The sequence below is a fragment of the Lontra canadensis genome, unplaced genomic scaffold (genome assembly GCF_010015895.1).
Source record: "Lontra canadensis isolate GAN:19392208 unplaced genomic scaffold, GSC_riverotter_1.0 scaffold43, whole genome shotgun sequence".
Taxonomy (NCBI): Eukaryota; Metazoa; Chordata; class Mammalia; order Carnivora; family Mustelidae; genus Lontra; species Lontra canadensis.
The window spans coordinates 13990947-14011553 of NW_022631037.1; the positions used below are offsets into that span (position 1 = coordinate 13990947).

General features: G+C 46.5%; 1 protein-coding gene across 6 annotated transcripts in view; it reads right to left on the reverse strand.

The window, feature by feature from the left end:
- MED24 (mediator complex subunit 24) overlaps positions 1 to 20607 on the reverse strand; it is a 33502-nt gene that overhangs the window by 12166 nt on the left and 729 nt on the right. For 3 of the 6 annotated variants that reach the window (XM_032871536.1, XM_032871535.1, XM_032871531.1), the window contains exons 1-7: positions 13430 to 13474; positions 12844 to 13029; positions 12673 to 12755; positions 1686 to 1724; positions 1272 to 1345; positions 684 to 916; positions 482 to 538 (exon numbers count right to left, since the gene is read on the reverse strand). In XM_032871536.1, the coding sequence (XP_032727427.1) occupies positions 482 to 538; positions 684 to 916; positions 1272 to 1345; positions 1686 to 1724; positions 12673 to 12755; positions 12844 to 12973 (616 nt within the window). In that variant the 5' untranslated portion in view covers positions 12974 to 13029; positions 13430 to 13474. Of the gene's footprint in view, positions 1 to 481; positions 539 to 683; positions 917 to 1271; positions 1346 to 1685; positions 1725 to 12672; positions 12756 to 12843; positions 13030 to 13364; positions 13397 to 13429; positions 13475 to 20607 lie in introns of those variants that run through there. The other 3 variants (XM_032871532.1, XM_032871533.1, XM_032871534.1) reach the window with 3 other exon arrangements.

Below are 20607 nucleotides of genomic sequence, written 5' to 3' on the forward strand. Positions count from 1 at the left end.
ACTCTAGCATTCTTGTTACTGGAGAATAAGAGATCCTTAGGTGGTCTCAAGCCACTACAAGACTGTGGCCTTGGGCCCCACATCCAGAAACACCAAAGTCTCCCCTCCCACCAGGTGATCTGTCTCCTCTCAGGCTCTGGAGGGTTCCATTATTTCACATCTGTGCTTGAGTCAAGAGGTGCATGATCCAACAGGCCTGAGAGCAGACAGGTACCGTGTTTAAAGGGCCATGTTAGGCAACACTCGAACACAAGAGTCATGTGCTTTCAGATGAGTAGTGTGGAGACAAACACAAGGATGTATGGTGTGCTTCTCTCGTCCTCTAATTTCTTCCATGTATATTACATACTGGCCTTGCTCCCCACTAGCATGTATGCTTGTTGAGGGCAGGGACCCTGCCACATGCTCCTTTGGTAGCCCCCCACCCCCCGCCCCCAGCACCTGGCACAGTGCTGGGCATACAATAATGCTCAGTAAATACCTGTTGGTTGATTGGCTCGGGTGCCACCCTGCCCAAGTCCCTGGGATGTATGCAATGCTTATGGGGAGAAAAAAAAGGAAGTGGGATGATTTCAGATCCTCCTGGAAAGAAGTGGGATGGCATCCTGCCTCTCCCCTCTCAATTAAAGAACCAGCTATGGGAACAGTGGCAGGTGGGGCTCAGGGGAACCAAGGGGACATACAGGCCTCCTCTAGTTTGGCGATGTGGAGCAGGGCCCGGTTCTTGGTGCTGCTGAGGGTCTTCTCCAGGCGCAGCAGGCACATGGCAAGCTGCTTCTCCCCGGCGGCTGGAGTGCCGGCCTCCAGCCCCTCCCGGAGCCGCTCCGCAGAGGCTGCAGTGCAGCGCAGCAGCCAGTGGAGGGCGCTGAGAAGGGCCCGGCACAGCCCGATGCACTCCTCGGCTTTGCCATGACAGCTACCGGGAAAGGATGCAAAATCTGTCTTGGCTCCAAAGGCTGAAATATGACCCACACCAATGTTCCCCAGAGTGCCTGGCACACCCCTACTAGGGAAGAGAGCTGGGAAGCTAGCAAAGTTCTAGGGAAGACAGCCCTGTCGGCATCCACTGGACAAGATTTCAAATGAGCTGCTCCAAAGAAAGAAAAGGCCTTTTGTCCTAGGGCAGTAAGTAGAAAAGGAACAGGATGGGTGGGTGCGGATGGGCAAGTGGGAAGAAGTGCAGGACCCCATCAAGCTGGTGTCAGTCTGTGGGCTAGGAACTTCTCCCTGACACTAAGATAATGCTGGAAGATTCTGAGCCCGGACGTTACCTCAGTCGGTCACAAAACATGTCCATGATATCCAGCAAAGCCTGGACACACAAGTCCCGGGAAAAGTCATCAAACTGTGGAAAGAACAGCAACAATGCTACAGAACATCCCAGTCAACCCTGGTCTCACACATGAGGCAGATGGCATATTCAGGATGCCTGCTCCTCTATCCTCCAACCTCAGGTTTCAGACTCAGCATTCTTTCAGCATCAGAAAGCAGCTCCTAATTGCCAGCCCCCACTTCCCGGGATCCCCCTCCCTCCAACGGAACGCGGCACTGCCAGCTAGAGGCACCATGTGCTGCCAGTCCAGTCTGAGCTTGCACAGAGCAGTCAAGGAGGCGGGGTCCCATCTGGGACTACCATCTCTCCGCCTCCTGCCCTCCACCTAGCTCGTGAGTGGCTGCAGTCATACCTTACTGATAGCTGTGAGGACAGAGGAGTAGGACACCATCTAGAGAGAAAGAAGAAAGATAAAGTTCAGACTAGGGTCACACAGTTGACAGGATCGAATACTGACAAAGTTTCTGCAGCTCTCAAAAACCTCAACTCCTTCAAGAGGCCTTCCTCAACCCACTGAGAGGCACTGTCCCTATTCCTGATTCTATCAGATTCACCGTAAATGACATCACCAGCATACACCCACTGAGAAGATGAGGGTGGGCACTCAAAGGGACAAGTTCCGTGTTCACAGGCCACTATTGTCCACTATATACAAGGTTCAAGTGACTGCTAGTAGGCAGAACGGACAAGAATGCTGTTATGTTATTTTACTCCTACAAGTTCTATAAAGGATACTTTTATTTGGACAAGAAATGGAGACAAACAAACATTCCCTGCAATGAGCAGGTAGCACCTAGACCCTGAAATAAGGAATTTCATTCTACACACTCTTAAGGTTCTCTAGGACTTATTCTCCAGGACTCCTCCAGGACACCTTCTCTGATCAATCCCAACCCCCCACCCAAAGCTGAAATTTTCCCCTGTGTGCTCCAAGTAACCCCCTTATACCCATTATGCCACAGTGGGTGCCTGTTGCCCCCACCAAACTAGGAGCTCCTTGAAGACAAGGATGCTTTTACTCAGTGACCATCGTGGACTTGCTGAGAATGTCTGTAGAATGATTAAGGAAAGACACATCCTGGATCAGCATTTCTCGAAGTAGCTTCCAAGGTTGCACTGTTCGATAGGGAAGCCATTAGCCACATGTGGCTGTTCAAATTTAAATTAAATAAAATTGAAAACGCAGTTCCTTAGTCAGATTAGCCACATCACCAGTGCTCAACAGGTACATGTGGCTCGTGGTGACTGGACTAGCTGACAAGATATGGAGCGTTTCTGTGATTGTAGCAACTTCTACTGCATGATGGTATTCTGAAGATTCCCCAAGATATTACAAAATCTTACACACACACACACACACACACACACACACACACACACAGCTTCTGTGTGATATGAATTCTGAGAAACCATAAAATAAGTAAAGTTTTCTTCACTATAGGGTATCTCTAAATCATAATACCAATGTATACAGTGAGAATCTCTAAGATAAATGGAGGCAAAGTAAGGAATACTTCCCAAGCTTATTTGACTAAGCGAAATCCTACCTGAACTGCGAGCTCCCTGGGAATGGAAATAGAGGTGAATTTATAGCTGTTTCTCTAGAACCTAGCCTGGGCCTAGCACATAGTAGGTCTTCAGCAAGTCTTTATTACTTTGAATTGATGAATTCTCAAGAGCTAGCATTCTGAAAAAAATGTACTTTAAAAATAAATCTCTATTAGTAAAACCTCTTCATCAGCATCATAAGAATGGAGATGTAGTTCAAAAGAAATAACTAATGTGTCCTGAATGAAATAAAACCTACAGAAAGTCTTCTGTCACACTTTTTAAAATATAGCTACAGCATGCTGATAAAATGGGAATAATACTTTAGAAAGTAGTTACATTTATATACTCAACATCAGTGGCAAAATACACCAAAATAAAAAAGCAGAATACAATGATAGAAACTGTCGGGAAAATCACCAGCCTCGTGGGTTGTCTTCCCTAGAGGAATAGAGATTTCCAAAAATTTACGGAGAAAGTGAAGTCAGCCTCAATGGCCTTAGTATGGTGAATTTCACATGCATGGCAATGCCTTCTGTGTACAATTTCTCCATCATGTGAACAGAGTGCTCTCTGTTCAGACACCTTTAACTACTATTCTTGAACAAACAAGAACAAAACACACAGAGGACTTAAATACACAATTAGTGTTCAGCGCCGCTCTTAGTAAGATGTTCTGTGAACATAGCTGGGGTCTGATGGTGATCAAGAAAGTTGGGAGCCTGCCTGGGCAGGATGACCGTAACGTTCCAGGCAGAGTGTTTGTTTATTTATAACTGATGTCCCCATAGCAAGAGCTTGGCAGGGAAATGAACCTTGTTGGATACCAACCTAAAGGGGGAGCTGGATATTCCCACTGAAACTGACCCCAAACTACAAGAGAACCGCCCCCCACCCCAATTCTGTATGTTCTGAGGGACGCTGTATTTTCTAATGTATTTATGGTCTCCAAATTCAGAATTTCGTCCCGTAAGCTTGTTCTAACAGTATCAATAAAGCACGGCTACTCTTGAGACCTAAAAATCCTTTCCACACGGTGAACTCTGAACTGTTTCCCACAGCAGGATTGGGCCTATTTCACGCTTAATATATCTATCAACATAGGAGTTCTCAGCTACCATCAGCCCCTGAGGTTAGAGCCCCTGTGTGGCCCACTGCACACCTGGCTAGCCCAGACCGACCTGGGGCTCCCTCCTCTCCTCTGCTCGATATTCTACACCCCCAACTACTCCTAAGTGCCCTCCACGTACACAGCAATGGACCGAAGAGCCTCTTAATTCTAAGGAAGAAGCAGTGCCTAATTCTGCATAGCACTTTACAAGTATGGAAGCTCCCACATGGACATTTATTTCTGTTACTTCCGCCTTGCTCTCTCCCCCTTGCCTTCCCATCAGTGTTTACACATCTCGAGTTCTTCTATCTTTTAAAGAACTTCCCGCACACCGCCCCCCATTTCCAATTAACCACCACGCTCTCTCTGCTGCTCTCAGAGACATGCGTTCTGAGCACTCGTCTCTATCTCCCTGCCTTCTGTTCACAACCCTGCCCACTCCAGTCACTTGTGTCCCTACCCCTGCAGGCATCTCCTCAGGAAGCTCAACAACAAACTGCTTGTTAAGCCCCACTGGTACTTCTCAGTTCCGATCTCATGGACCTCAGCACCCAACACCAGGAAACACTTCCGCATTCTTCAGTCCTCTCCTCCCTTGGCTACTCTCGATACCACTCTCTCTTACTCTTCTTCCTACCTCAATGCCCTCTTCTTTGCAGACTTGTATGAGGAATCCTTTCCCTGAGTGTGTTCCCTACATGTGACTTGTTCCTCAGGGATTTGGCTTGGGTCTTTTTTTTTTTTTTTTTTTTTTTTGCTCACTTGCCACCCTCTCTGGGCACTCTAGTCCATGCCCACAGCTTCAATTACCATCTGCAGTTGACAACTCTGAAATTAACAGTGCCAGTCTAGGCCTCTTCTTCTAAGTTCCGGACATGTATGTTCAACTACCTACCAAGTGTCTTCTCTTTGGCACCTTATTTAATAAGGCCAAAATCAGGGGTGCCTGGGTGGCTCAGTTCGTTGTGTGTCCGACTCTTGATTTCAGCTCAGATCATGATCTCACGGCCGTGGTACCAGGCCCTCCTTGGGCTCCATGCTCAGCTGGGAGTCTGCTTGAGATTCTCTCTCTACTTCTCCCTCTGCCCCTCCCCCTGCTCATGTTCTAGCTCTCTCTCTAAAATAAATAAATCATTAAAAATACATGTTTAGGGGCGCCTGAGGGGCTCAGTGGGTTAAAGCCTCTGCCTTCGGCTCAGGTCATGATCCCAGGGTCCTGGGATCGAGCCCCGCATCGGGCTCTCTGCTTGGCGGGGAGCCTGCTTCCTCCTCTCTCTCTGCCTGCATCTCTAACTACTTGTGATCTCTGTGTGTCAAATAAATAAATAAAATCTTAAAAAAAAAATACATGTTAAAAAAAAAAAAAGAAAACTATTTAAAAGAAAAAAAAAGGACAGGGGCACCTGCGTGGTGCAGCTGGTTTAGTGTCTGACTCTTGGTTTCAGCTCAGATCATGATCTCAGTCATGAGACTGAGCCCTGTGTCAGGCTCCACGCTGAGTGTGGAGTCAGTTTGGAACTTTCTCTCCCTTTCTGCTCCTCCCCACCATGCTTGCTCACTCTCTCTCTCAAATAAATAAATAAATCTTAAAAAAACAAAAACAAAAACAAAAACAGCCAAAATCAATGTCCTCTCCACCCATCAGCTGTACCCCAACTCTAACAATGGCCCTACTCTTCTCCTACTGTGTCCTTATGATCCCATCAGCCATGATCTCATCCTCTCTCTCATGCCTCTCATCCTGGTAATCACCAAACCCTCTCATTTGCCACCTCCTGAATGGTTCTTGAATTCATCTTCTTCTTTGCTGCCACTTCCTTTGCTTTTGCTAATATCATCTTTTACCTGAATTACTACAACAGCCTAAATCAGGGATTGGAAAACCATAGCTCACAAGCCAAACTGGACCCATTATCTTTTTTTTTTTTTTTAAAGATTTTATTTATTTATTTGACAGACAGAAATCACAAGCAGGTAGAGGCAGGCAGAGAGAGGAGGAAGCAGGCTCCCCGCCGAGCAGAGAGCCCGATGTGGGGCTCGATCCCAGGACCCTGGGATCATGACCTGAGCCAAAGGCAGAGGCCTTAACCCACTGAGGCACCCAGGTTCCCCCCATTATCTTTTTTGTAAATGCAGTTTGATTGGGGGATGCCTGGGTGGCTCAGTCCGTTAAGCATCTGCCTTCCACTCAGGTCATGATTCTGGTCCTAGGACTGAGGCCCATGTTGGGCTCCTTGCTTAGCAAGCAGTCTGCTCCTCCTCTCCTTCTTCCCCTCCCCCTGCTCCTCTCCCTCTCACTCACTTTCAATCTCTCAAATAAATAAAATCTTAAAAAAAAATAATAAAGTTTCATCAGAACACAGGCATGTCCATTTACTTATATACTATCTATATCTGCTTTCAAACTATGATGACAGAATAATAGTGACAGAAACCACATGGCCTGCAAAGTGGAAAGTATTTACTATCTGATCCTTGGCAAAAAAAAGAAGAAGAAAAAAAAAAAAGCCTGGGGTTCGAGGCTGGCTCAGTAGAAGAGCATGTGACTCTTCATCTCAGAGTCATGAGTTTGAGCCCCAGGATGGTCTAGAGATGACTTAAATAAATAAATAAACTTTAAAAATATACATATGCTGGGGTGCCTGGGTGGCTCAGTGGGTTAAGCCTCTGCCTTCGGCTCAGGTCGTGATCTCAGGGTCCTGGGATGGAGCCCCGCATCGGGCTCTCTGCTCAACAGGGAGCATGCTTCCCCCTCTCTCTCTGCCTGCCTCTCTGCCTATTTGTGATCTCTGTCTGTCAAATAAGTAATAAATAAAATCTTAAAAAAGAAATAATAAGTGCAGCAAAAGGGGCGCCTGGGTGGCTCAGTGGGTTAAAGCCTCTGCCTTCGGCTCAGGTCGTGATCCCAGGGTCCTGGGATCGAGCCCCGCATCGGGCTCTCTGCTCAGCAGGGAGCCTGCTTCCCCCTCTCTCTCTGCCTGTCTCTCTGCCTACTTGTGGTCTCTCTGCCTACTTGTGATCTCTCTGTCAAATAAATAAAAAAATCTTAAAAAAAAAATAATAAGTGCAGCAAAAAATAAAAAATAAAAAAAATATACATATGCCTGGTGAAATGGTCTCCCTACCTTCTGTCTCACCTCCAACTCATTATTTTTTAAATTTCTTTATAAAGAATCTTTTTTTTTTTTAAGATTTTATTTATTTATTTGACAGACAGAGATCACAAGTAGGCGAAGAGGCAGGCAGAGAGAGAGAGGAGGAAGCAGGCTTCCCACTGAGCAAAGAGCCTGATGCGGGGCTTGATCCCAGGACCCTGAGATCATGACCTGAGCCAAAGGCAGAGGCTTTAACCCACTGAGCCACCCAGGAGCCCCTCTCCAACTCATTCTTAAAACTGCCACCAGAGTGATCACCAGAGTGATCTTTCTAAAATTAATCCACAAATTCCCCAAATCCATAGAGTCAAGGAAATCTCCATCAAAATACAACTGGAGGGGGACCTGGGTGGCTCAGTGGATTAAAGCCTCTGTCTTCAGCTCAGGTCATGATCCCAGGGTCCTGGGATCGAGCCCCAATCAGGCTCTCTGCTCAGCAGGGAGCTTGCTTCCCTTCTTCTCTGCCTGCTTCTCTGCCTATTTGTGATCTCTGTCAAATAAGTAAATAAATAAGTGATTTTAAAAAAAATACAACTGGATTTTTAAAAAAATAATTTAACAAGTTGATTTTAAAATTTGGTAAAGAGAATGTGTGAAAACAGTCAAGACATTTTTGAAAAATAAAACAACTAAGGGAAGACTTACCTAACCAGACATCAAACATACTGTAAAGATTTAGTAATAAAACAATAAAGTACTAGTGCAAGCAGAGACAAATATATCAATGAACTAAACTAAAATATCAAGAAATAGACCTCTGTCTGTAAGAGAATTTAGGATATGGATGAATGGCCTATTCAATAAAGGCAGTTGAGCCAAATGTCCATCTGTTCGGAAAAATAAATAAATTTGGATCTCTTCCTCATACCACAATAAATTCTAAGTGGATTAAACAAAATAAATACACAAAATAAAAGTGAAGTGTTGGCAGAAATAGGAGAAGAACATATTTTGATCCTTGGAGCAGGGAAGCCTTTAAGCAAGAGAAAGCCATATAGGCAAAAATGGTTGAAACTGACTACAAAAATATTAAAAATTTCTGCCTGCTAAGAAAGTAAAAGCAGGTGTGCTTGGGTGGCTCAGTAGGTTAAGCGTCTGCCTTTGGCTCAGGTCATGATCACAGGGTCCTGGGATCCAACCCTGAGAGTCAGGCTCCTTGCTCCGCGGGGAGTCTGCTTCTCCCTCTCCCTCTGCCTGCCACCCCCGCTGCTTGTGTGTGCTCTCTCTCTCGCTCTGTCAAATAAATTAAATCTTTTTAAAAATGAAAGAAAAAAAATGAAAACCAAAAAGTTAAAAAAAAAGTGACAAAATTTCATAGATAAGGATTACAAGATCAATTATATTAAGACACTTAAAAGTCAGTAAGAATTCTTCTTGGGGTGATAAAAATGTTCTCAATTGCCTGTGGTAGTGGCTGCGTAACTCTGAAAATACTACAATTCAGTAAATTGTATACTTTAAATGGGTAAATTGTATAGTATGTGATTTGTATCTCAATAAAGCTTTTACAATAAAAAAAAAAAAAAAACGGGCAACTGATATGTGTAAGCAATTCCCAGAGATATACAGAGAGCCAATAAACATATAAAAAAAATGCTCAACATCACATTTAGGGAAATACAAATTATAATGTGATGTAATTTTTTGCTTTCTGGAAAGGAATTTAAAAAAATTCTATCCAACATTGGAAAGGTGTTGAGAAACACTGTCAAACACCATGGACAGGGGACGCCTGGGTGGCTCAGTTGGTTAAGTGTCTGCCTTTGGCTCAGGTCATGATCCCAGAGTCCTGGGATCGAGTTCCTCATTGGGCTCCTTGCTCGGTGGGGAGCCTGTTTCTCTCTCTCCCTCTGCCTGCCTCTCTGCCTGCTTGTGCTCTCTCTCTGTCAAATAAATAAATAAAATCTTTAAAAAAACAAAAAAACAAAAACAAAAAACCCACTATGGACAGGGTGTAAACCAAACCATCCTTCCTAGAGGGCAATTTGCAGGATGTACTATAATTGAATATGGGGGAGTTTTTTTCTTTTCCTTCCTTCCTTTTCTCTCTTTTTAGAGAAGGAAGAAGAGAAGGGGGAAGGGCAGAGGGAGAAGGAGAGAGAATCTTAAGCAGGCTCCACACCCAGCATGGAGCCTGACTCAGGGCACAATCTCACAAACCTGAGATCATGACGTGGGCCAAAACTGAATCAGATGCTTAACAGACTGAGCCACCCAGGCACCCTGAATATGTGGGAATTCTTTAAACTAGCAATTCCATTTCTAGATATCTATCCTAGGGAAACGGTCCCAGAAGTGTAGACAAGTAAGTATAAGAATGTTCAATGAGGGGTGCCTGGTTGGTTAGGTCAGTTAAATGTCTGACTTTGGCTCAGGTCATGCTCTCAGGGTCCTGGGACCGAATTCCAAATTGGGAATCCCTGCTCAAGCAGGGAGTCTGTCCCTCTGCCCCTCCCCACCCTCGCTCATGCTCTCTCTCTCCCCCTCTCTCAAATAAATAAATAAAATCTTTAAAAAAAAAGAAAGTTCAATGAAACAATGAGTATAACAGTAAAAAATTAAAAACCTATATTACAGTATACATGGAACATCATGCAGCAGTAAAAGAATAATGTAGATGAGTATGTGCTCACATGGAAAGCATACATAAGCTAAGAGGAAAAAGGAAGTACAAGAACTACATGCCGCCTGAGGGTTACTACTCAGCAATCTAAAAAGAATGTAAATGAAATCTTAAAAAAAAAAAAAAATTTTTTTTAAGATGTATTTATTTATTTATTTATTTGAGAGAGAGAGAATGAAAGCACAGAGGGGAGGGGCTGAGGGAGAGACGGTCCCAAGCAGACTCTGCACTGAACACAAAGCCTGACCCGGGGCTCCATCTCACAACCCTGAGACCACGACCTGGGCCAAAACCAAGAGTCGGATGCCCAACTAACTGCGCCACCCAGGTGCCCCTCAAAGACATTTATGGAAAACAAAAGAAGACAGAGTATACAGTGTTTGCTATACGGTTCCATTTCAGTGAATTCCAAATACAGACAAGACTAATCTACAGTGACAGAAAACATTTAGTGGTTGTAGGAGGATGGGCTAGAAAAGGGCACAAGAGAACTTTCTGGGAAAACAGAAATGTTCTGTATCTTATTTTAATGTTAGTGACATGGGTATATACAATTGCTAAAACTCACTGAATTCGTCTTAAGATCTGCATTTTTGTTACATGTTAAATAGCTATACACACACACACACATACATAAATGCTACCACACCATTCCTCCACTTACAACTCTTTAAATGATTACCCATCACCCTAGGATAAAGTCCAAACTCTATAGCATCACCCACAGGTCCTTTATCACCCACAGGCCTCCCTATCTCTCTCTAAACCAGTCTCTTTCTTGAAGTGCTAGCCCAGCAGTTCTCAAAATATGGTCCAGGAACCCCTGGAATCTATGAAGTTAAAACTATTGTTTAAATACTGCTAAGATGTGGGGTGCTGGGTGGCTCAGTGGGTTAAGCCTCTGCCTTTGGATCAGGTCATGGTCTGATGGTCCTGGGATGGAGCCCCGCATCGGGCTCTCTGTTCAGCAGGGAGCCTGCTTCCCCCCCCACCTCTGCCTGCCTCTCTGCCTACTTGTGATCTCTCTTTCTCTGTCAAATAAAGAAATAAAATCTTAAATAAATAAATAAATGCATACTGCTAAGATATGATTTGCTTTTTCTTTTTTTATTTTTTTAAAGATTTTTTTTTTTAGAGAGAGAGGGCGGGTGAGCCCACAACCAGGCAGAGCATCAGGCAGAGGTGGAGACAGAAGCAGGCTCCCTACCGAGCAAGTAGCCCGATGTGGGACTCGATCCCAGGACCCTGGGATCATGACCTGAGCCAAACACAGTGGCTTAACCGACTAGGCCACCCAGGCATCCCTGGTTTGCCTTTTCTACTCTCATTCTCCCACAACAGTATGTGGAATGTCCCAGAGGCTCCATGACATATGAATCATATAATTAAATGTGTCAACAATTGGAATATCTGTGTTACTCAGTAACAGATATGTTCCACATGACCAATTCATGACATTATAAAATTACGCATGAGTAAAAGAACGGTTCAAGGTGCAAGAAAGAGACCAATGGACTTTAATGTAACAGAGTATAAGAAGTTCATTGAGTTGAGCCTGGCTGGCTCAGTTGGTAGAGCATGTGACTCCTGATCTCAGGGTCGTGAGTTCAAGCCCCATGTTGGATGTAGAGCATGTACTTAAAAATCACTTAATTAATTTAAGTTCATTGATATGGTTTCACATCACCTGTTGAATTTAGTGTGTCAACAAATATCCAGTTATCTGAAAAGCTTATTAATATTCTCTGCCCCTGGGGCACCTGGGTGGCTCAGTGGGTTAAAGCCTCTGCGTTCAGCTCAGGTCATGATCTCAGGGTCCTGGGATTGAGCCCCGCATCAGGCTCTCTGCTCAAGAGGGAGCCTGCTTCCCTTCCTCTCTCTCTGCCTGCCTCTCTGTCTACTTGTGATCTCTGTCTGTCAAATAAATAAATAAAATCTTTAAAAAAAAAAATCTCTGCCCTTTTCAAACTAAATATCTGATGTCTGAGGACAGATTTTTCTTCATACAATTCAGCCAAAATAACCTACTGCAACAACTGAATGCAGAAGCAGATAGGAGAATTCAGCTGTCTTCTATTAAACCATTAAAGAGATTAGCGAAACATAAAACAATGCCACTTTCCTCACTAGCTTTTTTGTTTTGGAAAATATGGTTTTCATTAAAAGGCTATTTATATTAACATGTAATATAATTTAATAGACTTTACTTTTTGTTACTTTTAAGTAAGTTCATAAATATTTTTTAAATTTCTCAGTTTTCATTTCTAAAATGGTAAATATGGATACATGAAATACATATAAACAAAAGCTTTGTGGGAGTCTCAGTAGTTTTTAAAAGCATAAAAGGATGTTGAGACCAAAACTAAAGCTCTAGCCATACAAATTTTCGGCTCCTAAACAACATGTGATTTTTGCCTCGCAGACATTACATATTACATATTACATATGCTTTTCTTTCTGCTTTTCAACAATCTGCCTGGCTAATTCCTATTAACAATAAGTTCTTAGTTTCAACAACACTTTCTCCAGAAAGCCTTCCCTGATTGCTGACTGAATTCCATGCCTCTCTTACATACTCTCCTAATACTGTCTTACCCTACATCATAAACCCATCCTGTGACTGATTGCTTATTTTCATGTCTGTTATTTCCCACTAAATTCCTTGTGCACTGGGATCACGTCTTGTTCACAGCTATATCCCCAGGGCCTACACCACTGACGCATTCATGAATATTTAAGTTAATATAACATTCATCACAACCAATGAAGTATTATTATTTTCACAAGACAACTGAAGCTCAGAGAAGTGTTGTGTTCAAACAAATTCACCTAGAAAGTGTAAGCTTTCTCCAAGTTTTTCACCTTGAAATCCTCACTCTCTGGAATAGATGGGGCAGTTTACCTGGGAACTAATGGCATACTTCAGGTAGGACAGGATGAGAGGATTGGGGGAAGGTCCAATCATGGCCTGCTCCAGTAGTGCTTCTGCAAGGGGAATAACAAAGCAAGACTTAATGGTTACAGCTTTTCTGGATTTAGCCCTCCCATCCTTCCTTCCTACTTCAGTTGAGACCTGCTAGGTTGAGAATGTCCCAGGTGGCTCCTTTGGGAAAGAATTTCTTCATGTTGATTGCCCACTGGTAGTCACTCCATCGCTCCTTCCAGGCTTGCAAAATGGCTTGTTTCAAGTTCACTACCTTCATGATTTCACTCTGAGAAGGGGCCGGTGGCGGTCAGTTCTGCGTTGGAAGAAACTGAGCTAAGAGAAGGAGAGAGGGGATTCTGAATTAAAGAACTAGGGAGGGCCGAGCTGAATGAAACGGATATAGGAAGATTTAAGAGAGGTAGAGGAATTAGAAAGAAAAAATGGGAAAGAGGATAAGGAAGAGATTCTGTCAGGTTCCTTCCTCCTGAATCATCCTTCCTTCAACTGAAGCACTAAGAAAAGGGTGTCCAAGGGGCTTAAAGAGTGAAGAAGAGGATGGCAAGGGGTTAAGCCTATTCTGGTTGCCTAATTACGCCCTTAGCTCTGGCTGCGTCCCTCAGACCATACCACCCCAAATCCAGAGTTTTTTCTCTAGTTCTTCCACCTACCCCAACCTTGAAAGTATAATTCCCTATTTCCTTTTCATCCACCACCCCCCCAATTTCAAGCCTACCGTACAAGATAGCTCTAGATCCTAGATATCGCCATCTTGGCACTTATCAAAAAGCTTGACTTCTATTGGCTGGGAGTAAAAATCACGAGCCAATGATAATGCAGCAAGAGATAGGTCGCTTCGCGATGTCTTCTGGGAATTGTAGTTCCTTGGACAGGGCTAGAGAGGGCGCTAAGGGACTAAGCTCTCCAGCCCACATTGTTTCTCTGCTTTAGAGAAGGACATGTATAAGCTGAAGCATCAGAGACTCAGGGGGCGGAGGGAACGGAGAGCTCTTGAAAGACCGTTCTCAAGCAAGCGTCGCCCAAAGACGTCACTATTGACCAGGCATTTAAATGATATTCTGACCCCCTTCTTTTACACGCTAGTTACTATGCACAGCAGGGGTGTGGCGTTCGTTCAGCAATACGTCTTCCTCTTTCTAAACATTTTTTTGGGTGTGGAGGGGTGCTCTTACACCCCTGGGTGTACCAGAATCCTTATTTCCACATCTGTATTCCAGAGATGACACTGGGGCTTGATCAGTTGTACACACATCACCATTTAACCCCCAAATTGAATATGGGGAACAGTAAAGAGGAAACTGAGGTTAAGGTTATCAAAAATAAGGAGAATCTAAGAAACTGTCATAGCCAAGAGTGCTTAAGGAGACATAATTATTAAATATAAGTTGGCATCCTGGATGTCATCCTGGAACAGAAGAACACTGGGTGAAAAGTTAAGGACTATGAGTAAAGCATAGACATTAGTTTATAGTGACATATCAATATTAGATCATTAGCTGTTAAAAAATACCATACTGGGGCGCCTGGGTGGCTCAGTGGGTTGAGGCCTCTGCCTTTGGCTCAGGTTGTGATCTCGGGGTCCTGGGATTGAGCCCCACATCGGGCTCTCTGCTCGGCGGGGAGCCTGCTTCCCCCCACCTCTCTCTCTGCCTGCCTCTCTGCCTACTTGTGATCTCTGTCTGTCAAATAAATAAGTAAGTAAATAAATAAATGTTTTTTAAAAATACCATACTAATGGAAGAGGCTAATAAAAGGAGAAATTGGCTATGGCATGTATGGAGCACCTACTATGTTCAAATCTTTTCTAAGTCTAAAACTACCCTTTTTTTTAAAGTTTATTAAAAACAATACAATGTCTTGCTTATCCTAGGGAACAAAATCATGCATAATTATATTCAGGGCTTTAGACATTAGCCTTCTTTTCCCCCTTCAGTGAGAAGCTCAGAAACACATGCTATTCACCTCAGGCTCCAATGTCTGAGCCTTCTCTATATATGGCCCTTATCCCTGCCCTGTCCTGGGGACAGATCATCCCTAACATTTATAACCAGGGACAAGAGTAAACATGGAGGCCACAGCCAGCATTCTGCCACCCCCTACTTTCAACTTCCCCATTCCATACCCTAGGGCTGATATCCCAGTCCTTGAGGCCGAGTCCCATCCCTATTCTCCAGCAACCATTCTTTGGCCACACTTTCACAAAATCAGTCATCAGGGGGGATGAATCTGGAAGCACGGCGCACTCAGACTCTAGAAGCAAACTTTTTGGCCCTTGGGGCAGAGAATAACAGGATTCTGGGTATGGGAGCAAAATTACAACAGGGAGACAAGGACCCCTATTCTCAGGGGTAGAGTGCAGCTGAAGGAGGACCAGATCACAGCCCTCTGAGGTCATTACTGCCTATGGCCTTTCTCCCTCCCCATGTACCCATCCACACTGCCTCCATTCTGCTCCCCTTTGTGCCTACCTAAGTGACACCACTGGGAAATAGTATTTCTGCAAAACAGCTGCCAAATGTGTGGAGCCAAACTTCCAAAGCAGGAAGGAGGGAGAACCCAGACTCCTCACACTTAACTTCCAACCTGCCCTCAGCTATACTTGAGACAACCACAAATCCCACACTCACTCGCTCTTGAGACAACCACAAACCCTGTTCTTCTGCAGCCTCACATGTACCTGGCCTCCCTTCTCCCAGGCACCAACTTTGCCTTTGTCTGCTCCCTCCACCCATTCCTTTCTGGTGACAGCACCCCAGCATCCCCTCCTTTGAGCCATCCCTGGATCCTATAGCTCCTTTCCCATCCCTCATAGCCCAAACTGTCCCTCTTAGAGAGAAGCTGTCAACTTTGGGACTGCTCCTGACTGAGTTAGTGGGTGTTGGTACATTTGTTGGAATATCTGGGCCCTGAGGATAGTGATATTCTGAGCTTAAACCATCCCTCTCTGGCAGAAAGCCTGGCAGATCTCTGGGGGATGGAGGGGTACCTCCTTCCCACTTCACAGTGGCAGGGAGGCGGCGTTTGTAGTCAGGCCATCTGCCTTCCCTGTCCCCCCACCTCTTACCAGCAGCTCCCTTTCTAGGCTTGGCAGGGTTCCCCCCAAGGACTGGACTCCTAAGGGACTATGAGGACTCCCTTAGCTCTGGACATGGGCCATCTTCAATTTCTGTACTTTGACTGTCCTGCCTTTCTGGTCTATCAATATCAGAGACAGCCTTTCCATACACCACCTCTTCCCTCCACACCACGTTAGCTTCCCAGGAACCACTGGCTCCTTGGCTGGATCCTCTGTCCCCAAGGATGGGACTCTCTGAAAGTCCTCCTGTGGGTAAGAGAAGAGGTACCAGCATCCCCTCTGGATAGAAAGGAAACCATCCCTCCACACAGCCCCTCTCAAATGCCCTTCTTACCCCACTTTCTTTTGCTGTCCACTTCTTCCCCCTCAGCACTGATAAAGACTAAGCTTCCACCTCTGCTCCCTTAGTTCCAAGCCCCAACCTATTCATCTTGTTGGCTGGTCTGGCAGGGGAAGGGGTCCACCTGGAAAAGTGGGGCAGATGGAAGCCACCCAGGAGGAATGACATGGCAACATTGGAGCAGTGGCAGGAAAGGAGCTGGTAGGCCAGCAGGGGGGCTTGGGGCTGGGTAAGGGGAATAGGGCTTTTTGGTACCCAAAGGGATGGGGACATTCCTTATCAGGGCTAGAAAAAAGTGTAAGGAAAAGTGGCACGAGTCTAGACCCAGAAACACTGAAATGCTTGGTAAGCGTACAAGGCACAAAGGGTTTCAGCATCCCTTCTCTACACAGGGAAACTGAGTCATTCCCCTCCCCTAGCTGGAAAATTTTCTTTGGATGCTTGCCTGGGTCCCCCCACTCTGGGGAGTTAATTGGCAGCAGGTGCATGGAGAAAGACTTGTTCCCACACACTCATATCCAGCTGGTTCCAAACCAGTCCCCTTCCCTGACCAGTCCCACATCAAAATCCCCACTTTCTATCTCTCTGGAGGGAGGAGGAGGGGAGGGGAGAAGCCTACAATGTGGACCCACCTCAGGGCAGTTCCTGGATCTCCCACAGTTACCCGTGTCTGTCTTCCCACTGCCCCACAGAGGTCCAGAGAGAAGCCAGCCAGGACAATGAAAGGCAGATTTGAACTAACCGTTGGAGTAGTTTCCTCTCCAACTCCCTGAAGGATGTCTTCCCTCTTCACACTCCCAGCTCAGAGAAGAGATGTCCTGTGATCCCCAGGCCTGGACAGTGGCAGGGAAAGGAAGCCAGCCTGTCATTTCCTTTGCACCACCCCTCCTTCCAGGCCCTGAGAACCACTCTACACTCTTGGCCTCCATACCAGCTTGTCCCATCTCCTTTCATTGGAGGGGGGAGGGCTGCATTCTGGTAAGGCTCAAACTCTATGGTAAAGGACACTCTGCTCCTACCCTCCTCCCCTCTCTCCTGGTAAAGGCAGGATGAGGAGGCTCTATGCAAGAGTGTGAAACCAGGGACACCTGGGTGGCTCAGTGGGTTGAGCCTCTGCCTTCAGCTCAAGCCCCACATCTGGCTCTCTGCTCCGCCGGAAGCCCGCTTCCTACTCTCTCTCTGCCTGCCTCTCTGCCTACTTGTGATCTCTGTCTGATAAATAAATAAATAAAATATTTGAAAAAAAAAGTGTGAAACCAAAAGCTGGAAAATTTAGGGGGTCCAATATCTGGCACATATTAAATGCGTTAAAAAAAAAAAAGGTATCAAAAGAATGAATAAAAGTAGAAGAACCCCTGAAAGGCAACCTGGAGAAGATGTCAGCTTCTTTTTCCACTTCATCCCTCAGTTACCAAGAGCGAGGTTCAGCCAGGCCTGAGTCCCTTCTCCTGACCCTCTGCTTTATGACCCATACCCAGGGCACCTGATGGGACAAAGATGATTGGGAGGGGGACATTAAGTGGCCCATTTACCTTCAGCAGGTCTATCGTTGGTGAATTTCCCAGTCTCTCGTCTGCCAGCCAACTGATCCCCAACTCCCATAAACTGTCCCCTTTCTTTTCTCCATTTTCACTACCTTTTCTTGATTGAAAGATCACTGAGGGGGAGAAACACCTGAGGTTTAGCTTTTCTTAGCTGGTTTCCCCTACTGTCTTTCCAGAACTCCTCAATAAATGGGGCTATGTCTGCAGAGTCAGGGGGTATCTGCTGGGTACTTCATCACTTGCTGACATCACCCAGAGCCCAGGAGCTCCAGATGGGGGAGGGGGTGGGATTACTGAGGCCCAGGTCACGAGGTAATTCCAGGGCAGGCTGGGAGAGGGCCTGTCCCCTGTTTCCACCCCCCCCCCAACTCTTTGTGGCTTCTTGGCAGGGGTGGAGGATACTATGTGGGGTCTTGGCTTCCAGGCTTTGGGGGAAGCTCTTCAGAAAGATATCTGGATCCCCTGGTTTCTAGGGGTGGGACCCTGAGAAATCTTGGGGTGCTTCCTAGCAACAGTCTGGGAAGGAAGGAAGGAGGAAGGGAGAGAGGGCGGGGCCCAGGCATAGCTGCTCTGATGGGAGCCCAGAGAACAGGCTGTTCCTGCTGCCTCCTTGGCAACCAAAATCTGAGAGGGAGGGGACCATCAGGCAGATCCCCTTGGAGGGTATCTATCCATCCTCACTTGTGCCCCTACCTCCATCCCCCCCCCCTCAGGGATTCAGCCCTGAAGCAGAGGTTGGGGGGATGGGAGGAGACAGCCTGAGTGGGGGTTTTCTGGCAAGGACACAACAGAAGCTGTGGCTGAAATGACTCTGAGGGGAGCTAGAAGCCTCAAGAAATGGGGGTAGGCAGGATGAGTGGGGCAGAAAGGGGGCTGATGCAACACCAGGCAGGGGCTATAAGCTCAGACCTGGGCTGGATCCCAGCATCTGGCCGTATGCCTGCTTTAGAGGCTGTGTGCCCTTCACTTTGCCCTTGCCCAGGTTGGGAGCCAAGACAGAGAGTTAAGAAGATGGGAGTGGTAAACTCTTATTTTTGAGTTCCAGGTGCCCCACTCTGCCCCTGGTGGGGTAGGGGGGAGGAAAAAGGCACTTCATTTTCTATGGCTTTGGGTCTAGGATTTCAAAAAATCTCCCTCACCAGATATCTTTAGGGCCTTTTGTCAGAGAAACAAACGTGGAGGAAGCTGAAGTGGAAGGGAGACAAACCCATATCACTTTTGTGTTCCTCCTCTGGACTGCATCACCCTGTCCCGATCCAGATTAGTGCTAGACTTCCCCATGGCCTCCTGGTTCTGCCTGATGGATGCAGAGTGTAAACGTAGCTCATCTCATAAAGGTATCCCATGCATGGGGCTTCTAGCTCAATTCCCTGGGCAGTGCAATCCCAAGAGACTATTCCTATCCAGAGTAGAGCACGCACCCTAAGCACTGCACATCATAGTCTTGCTCCCCCGGGGGTATCAGACAAATGTGATCACCGAGACGTAGCATTGACTGGCAGCCAGCCAGCCTCAGTGCACCTAGCACTGCACACTGCCCTGACTTCACGATGCAGCCTTCCGCCCCACACTGCTGCTGTTGCATGTCCACTGCAAGCCCAGGCTGAACCCACAGGTTCACGGACTACATGCTGACTCTGCACACGGTAGACTCAAATCCCCAGTGCAGCTGCCACTGAGCACTGCAGGCTCCCTTCTCCCACTGCATACCCCTCATCACCACCCACTCTGCAGCCTGCAGGTTTCATCCCAGCCACCCTTGTCATCCCCATGATTCCCAGGGGGTCCCAAGAGAAGCACCTTCCCCTCCCCTGTGCGCTGCAGACCCCAATGGTGCTCCACACCCCCCCCACACCCCAAGAGAAGTGTCTCCAACAGAGATGAGGATCCAAGAGCTTGAGAGGGATATGAGCAAGGGCAGCCCTACTCAGACAGACTTAGAACCCCACACATAGCAAGGGATTCTGCCCAGTATAAACCAGGCAATTGGTAGAGCAGTTCCCCTTAACACAGACACACACAGACACAGACACACACACACACACCACCCCAAGAGCAGACTTTGGAGACAGGGCCCCGCCCTGGGAGCCAAGGAAAGGCTGTGGCCCCCGCTGGTAAAACTGGGCTAATGACAGTGGGGGAACCGGCGGGGCCAGGGGGGTGCTGGGGTAATTAGGGTTCTGCCTGGCGCTGGGAGATCCTGAGATGAAAGGGGCTCTGGCGTCACTGAGATGGTTTTATGTCCATGAATGCAGGTGTGTGTGTGTGTGTGTGTGTGTGTGTGTGTGTACATGGGGGGGTGGGGCTGGCAGGGCCTCTCCTTTGGGGAAGGAGATCCATTTTTATGCAGCCTGCCCTCCTCCAGAGACTGGCCCCAGTACCATTTGGTGGGGGCAAACACAGGAGGAAATATCACCACTGCAAAGTGAGAGGTGAGGAGGTAGGAGCAAGCTTTGACCCCTCCCCAGCTCTCCAAAGGGACCAGATTGTTGAGGAAATAACTGATGAGAGTGACTAGAAAGCCTACATTGGAAGAGGGTGACATTTGAAAGAGGAGGCAGTGGATCAGGTAATAATGTTAGAAATGAGAGGGGAACCTTCCAAAGGGATTAAGAACGTGGGTTGATGGAGGTAAAAAGGACCCCAGAGGTCACTTGCCCAACCCTCACGTTTTAAGGTTGAGGAAGCTCTGTCCCCGAGAGCGGTGGTGATTTGCTCAAGGTCACACAGTGAGTTACTGGCGAAGAAGGGCCCCGAACTCTGAAACAAATGCTAAAGCTCCTTAGGGTTTGGTATTTAGACTTTCTCGCCGACTTATAAGGCACAGACGGCCCGTTGATACTCCCTTCTCCATCCCCATGGTGCAAACCCCCAAACCTCCAATTCTTCCAGCAAGCCAAAGCTATCTTTTTAAAATATATCACCGAGCACCC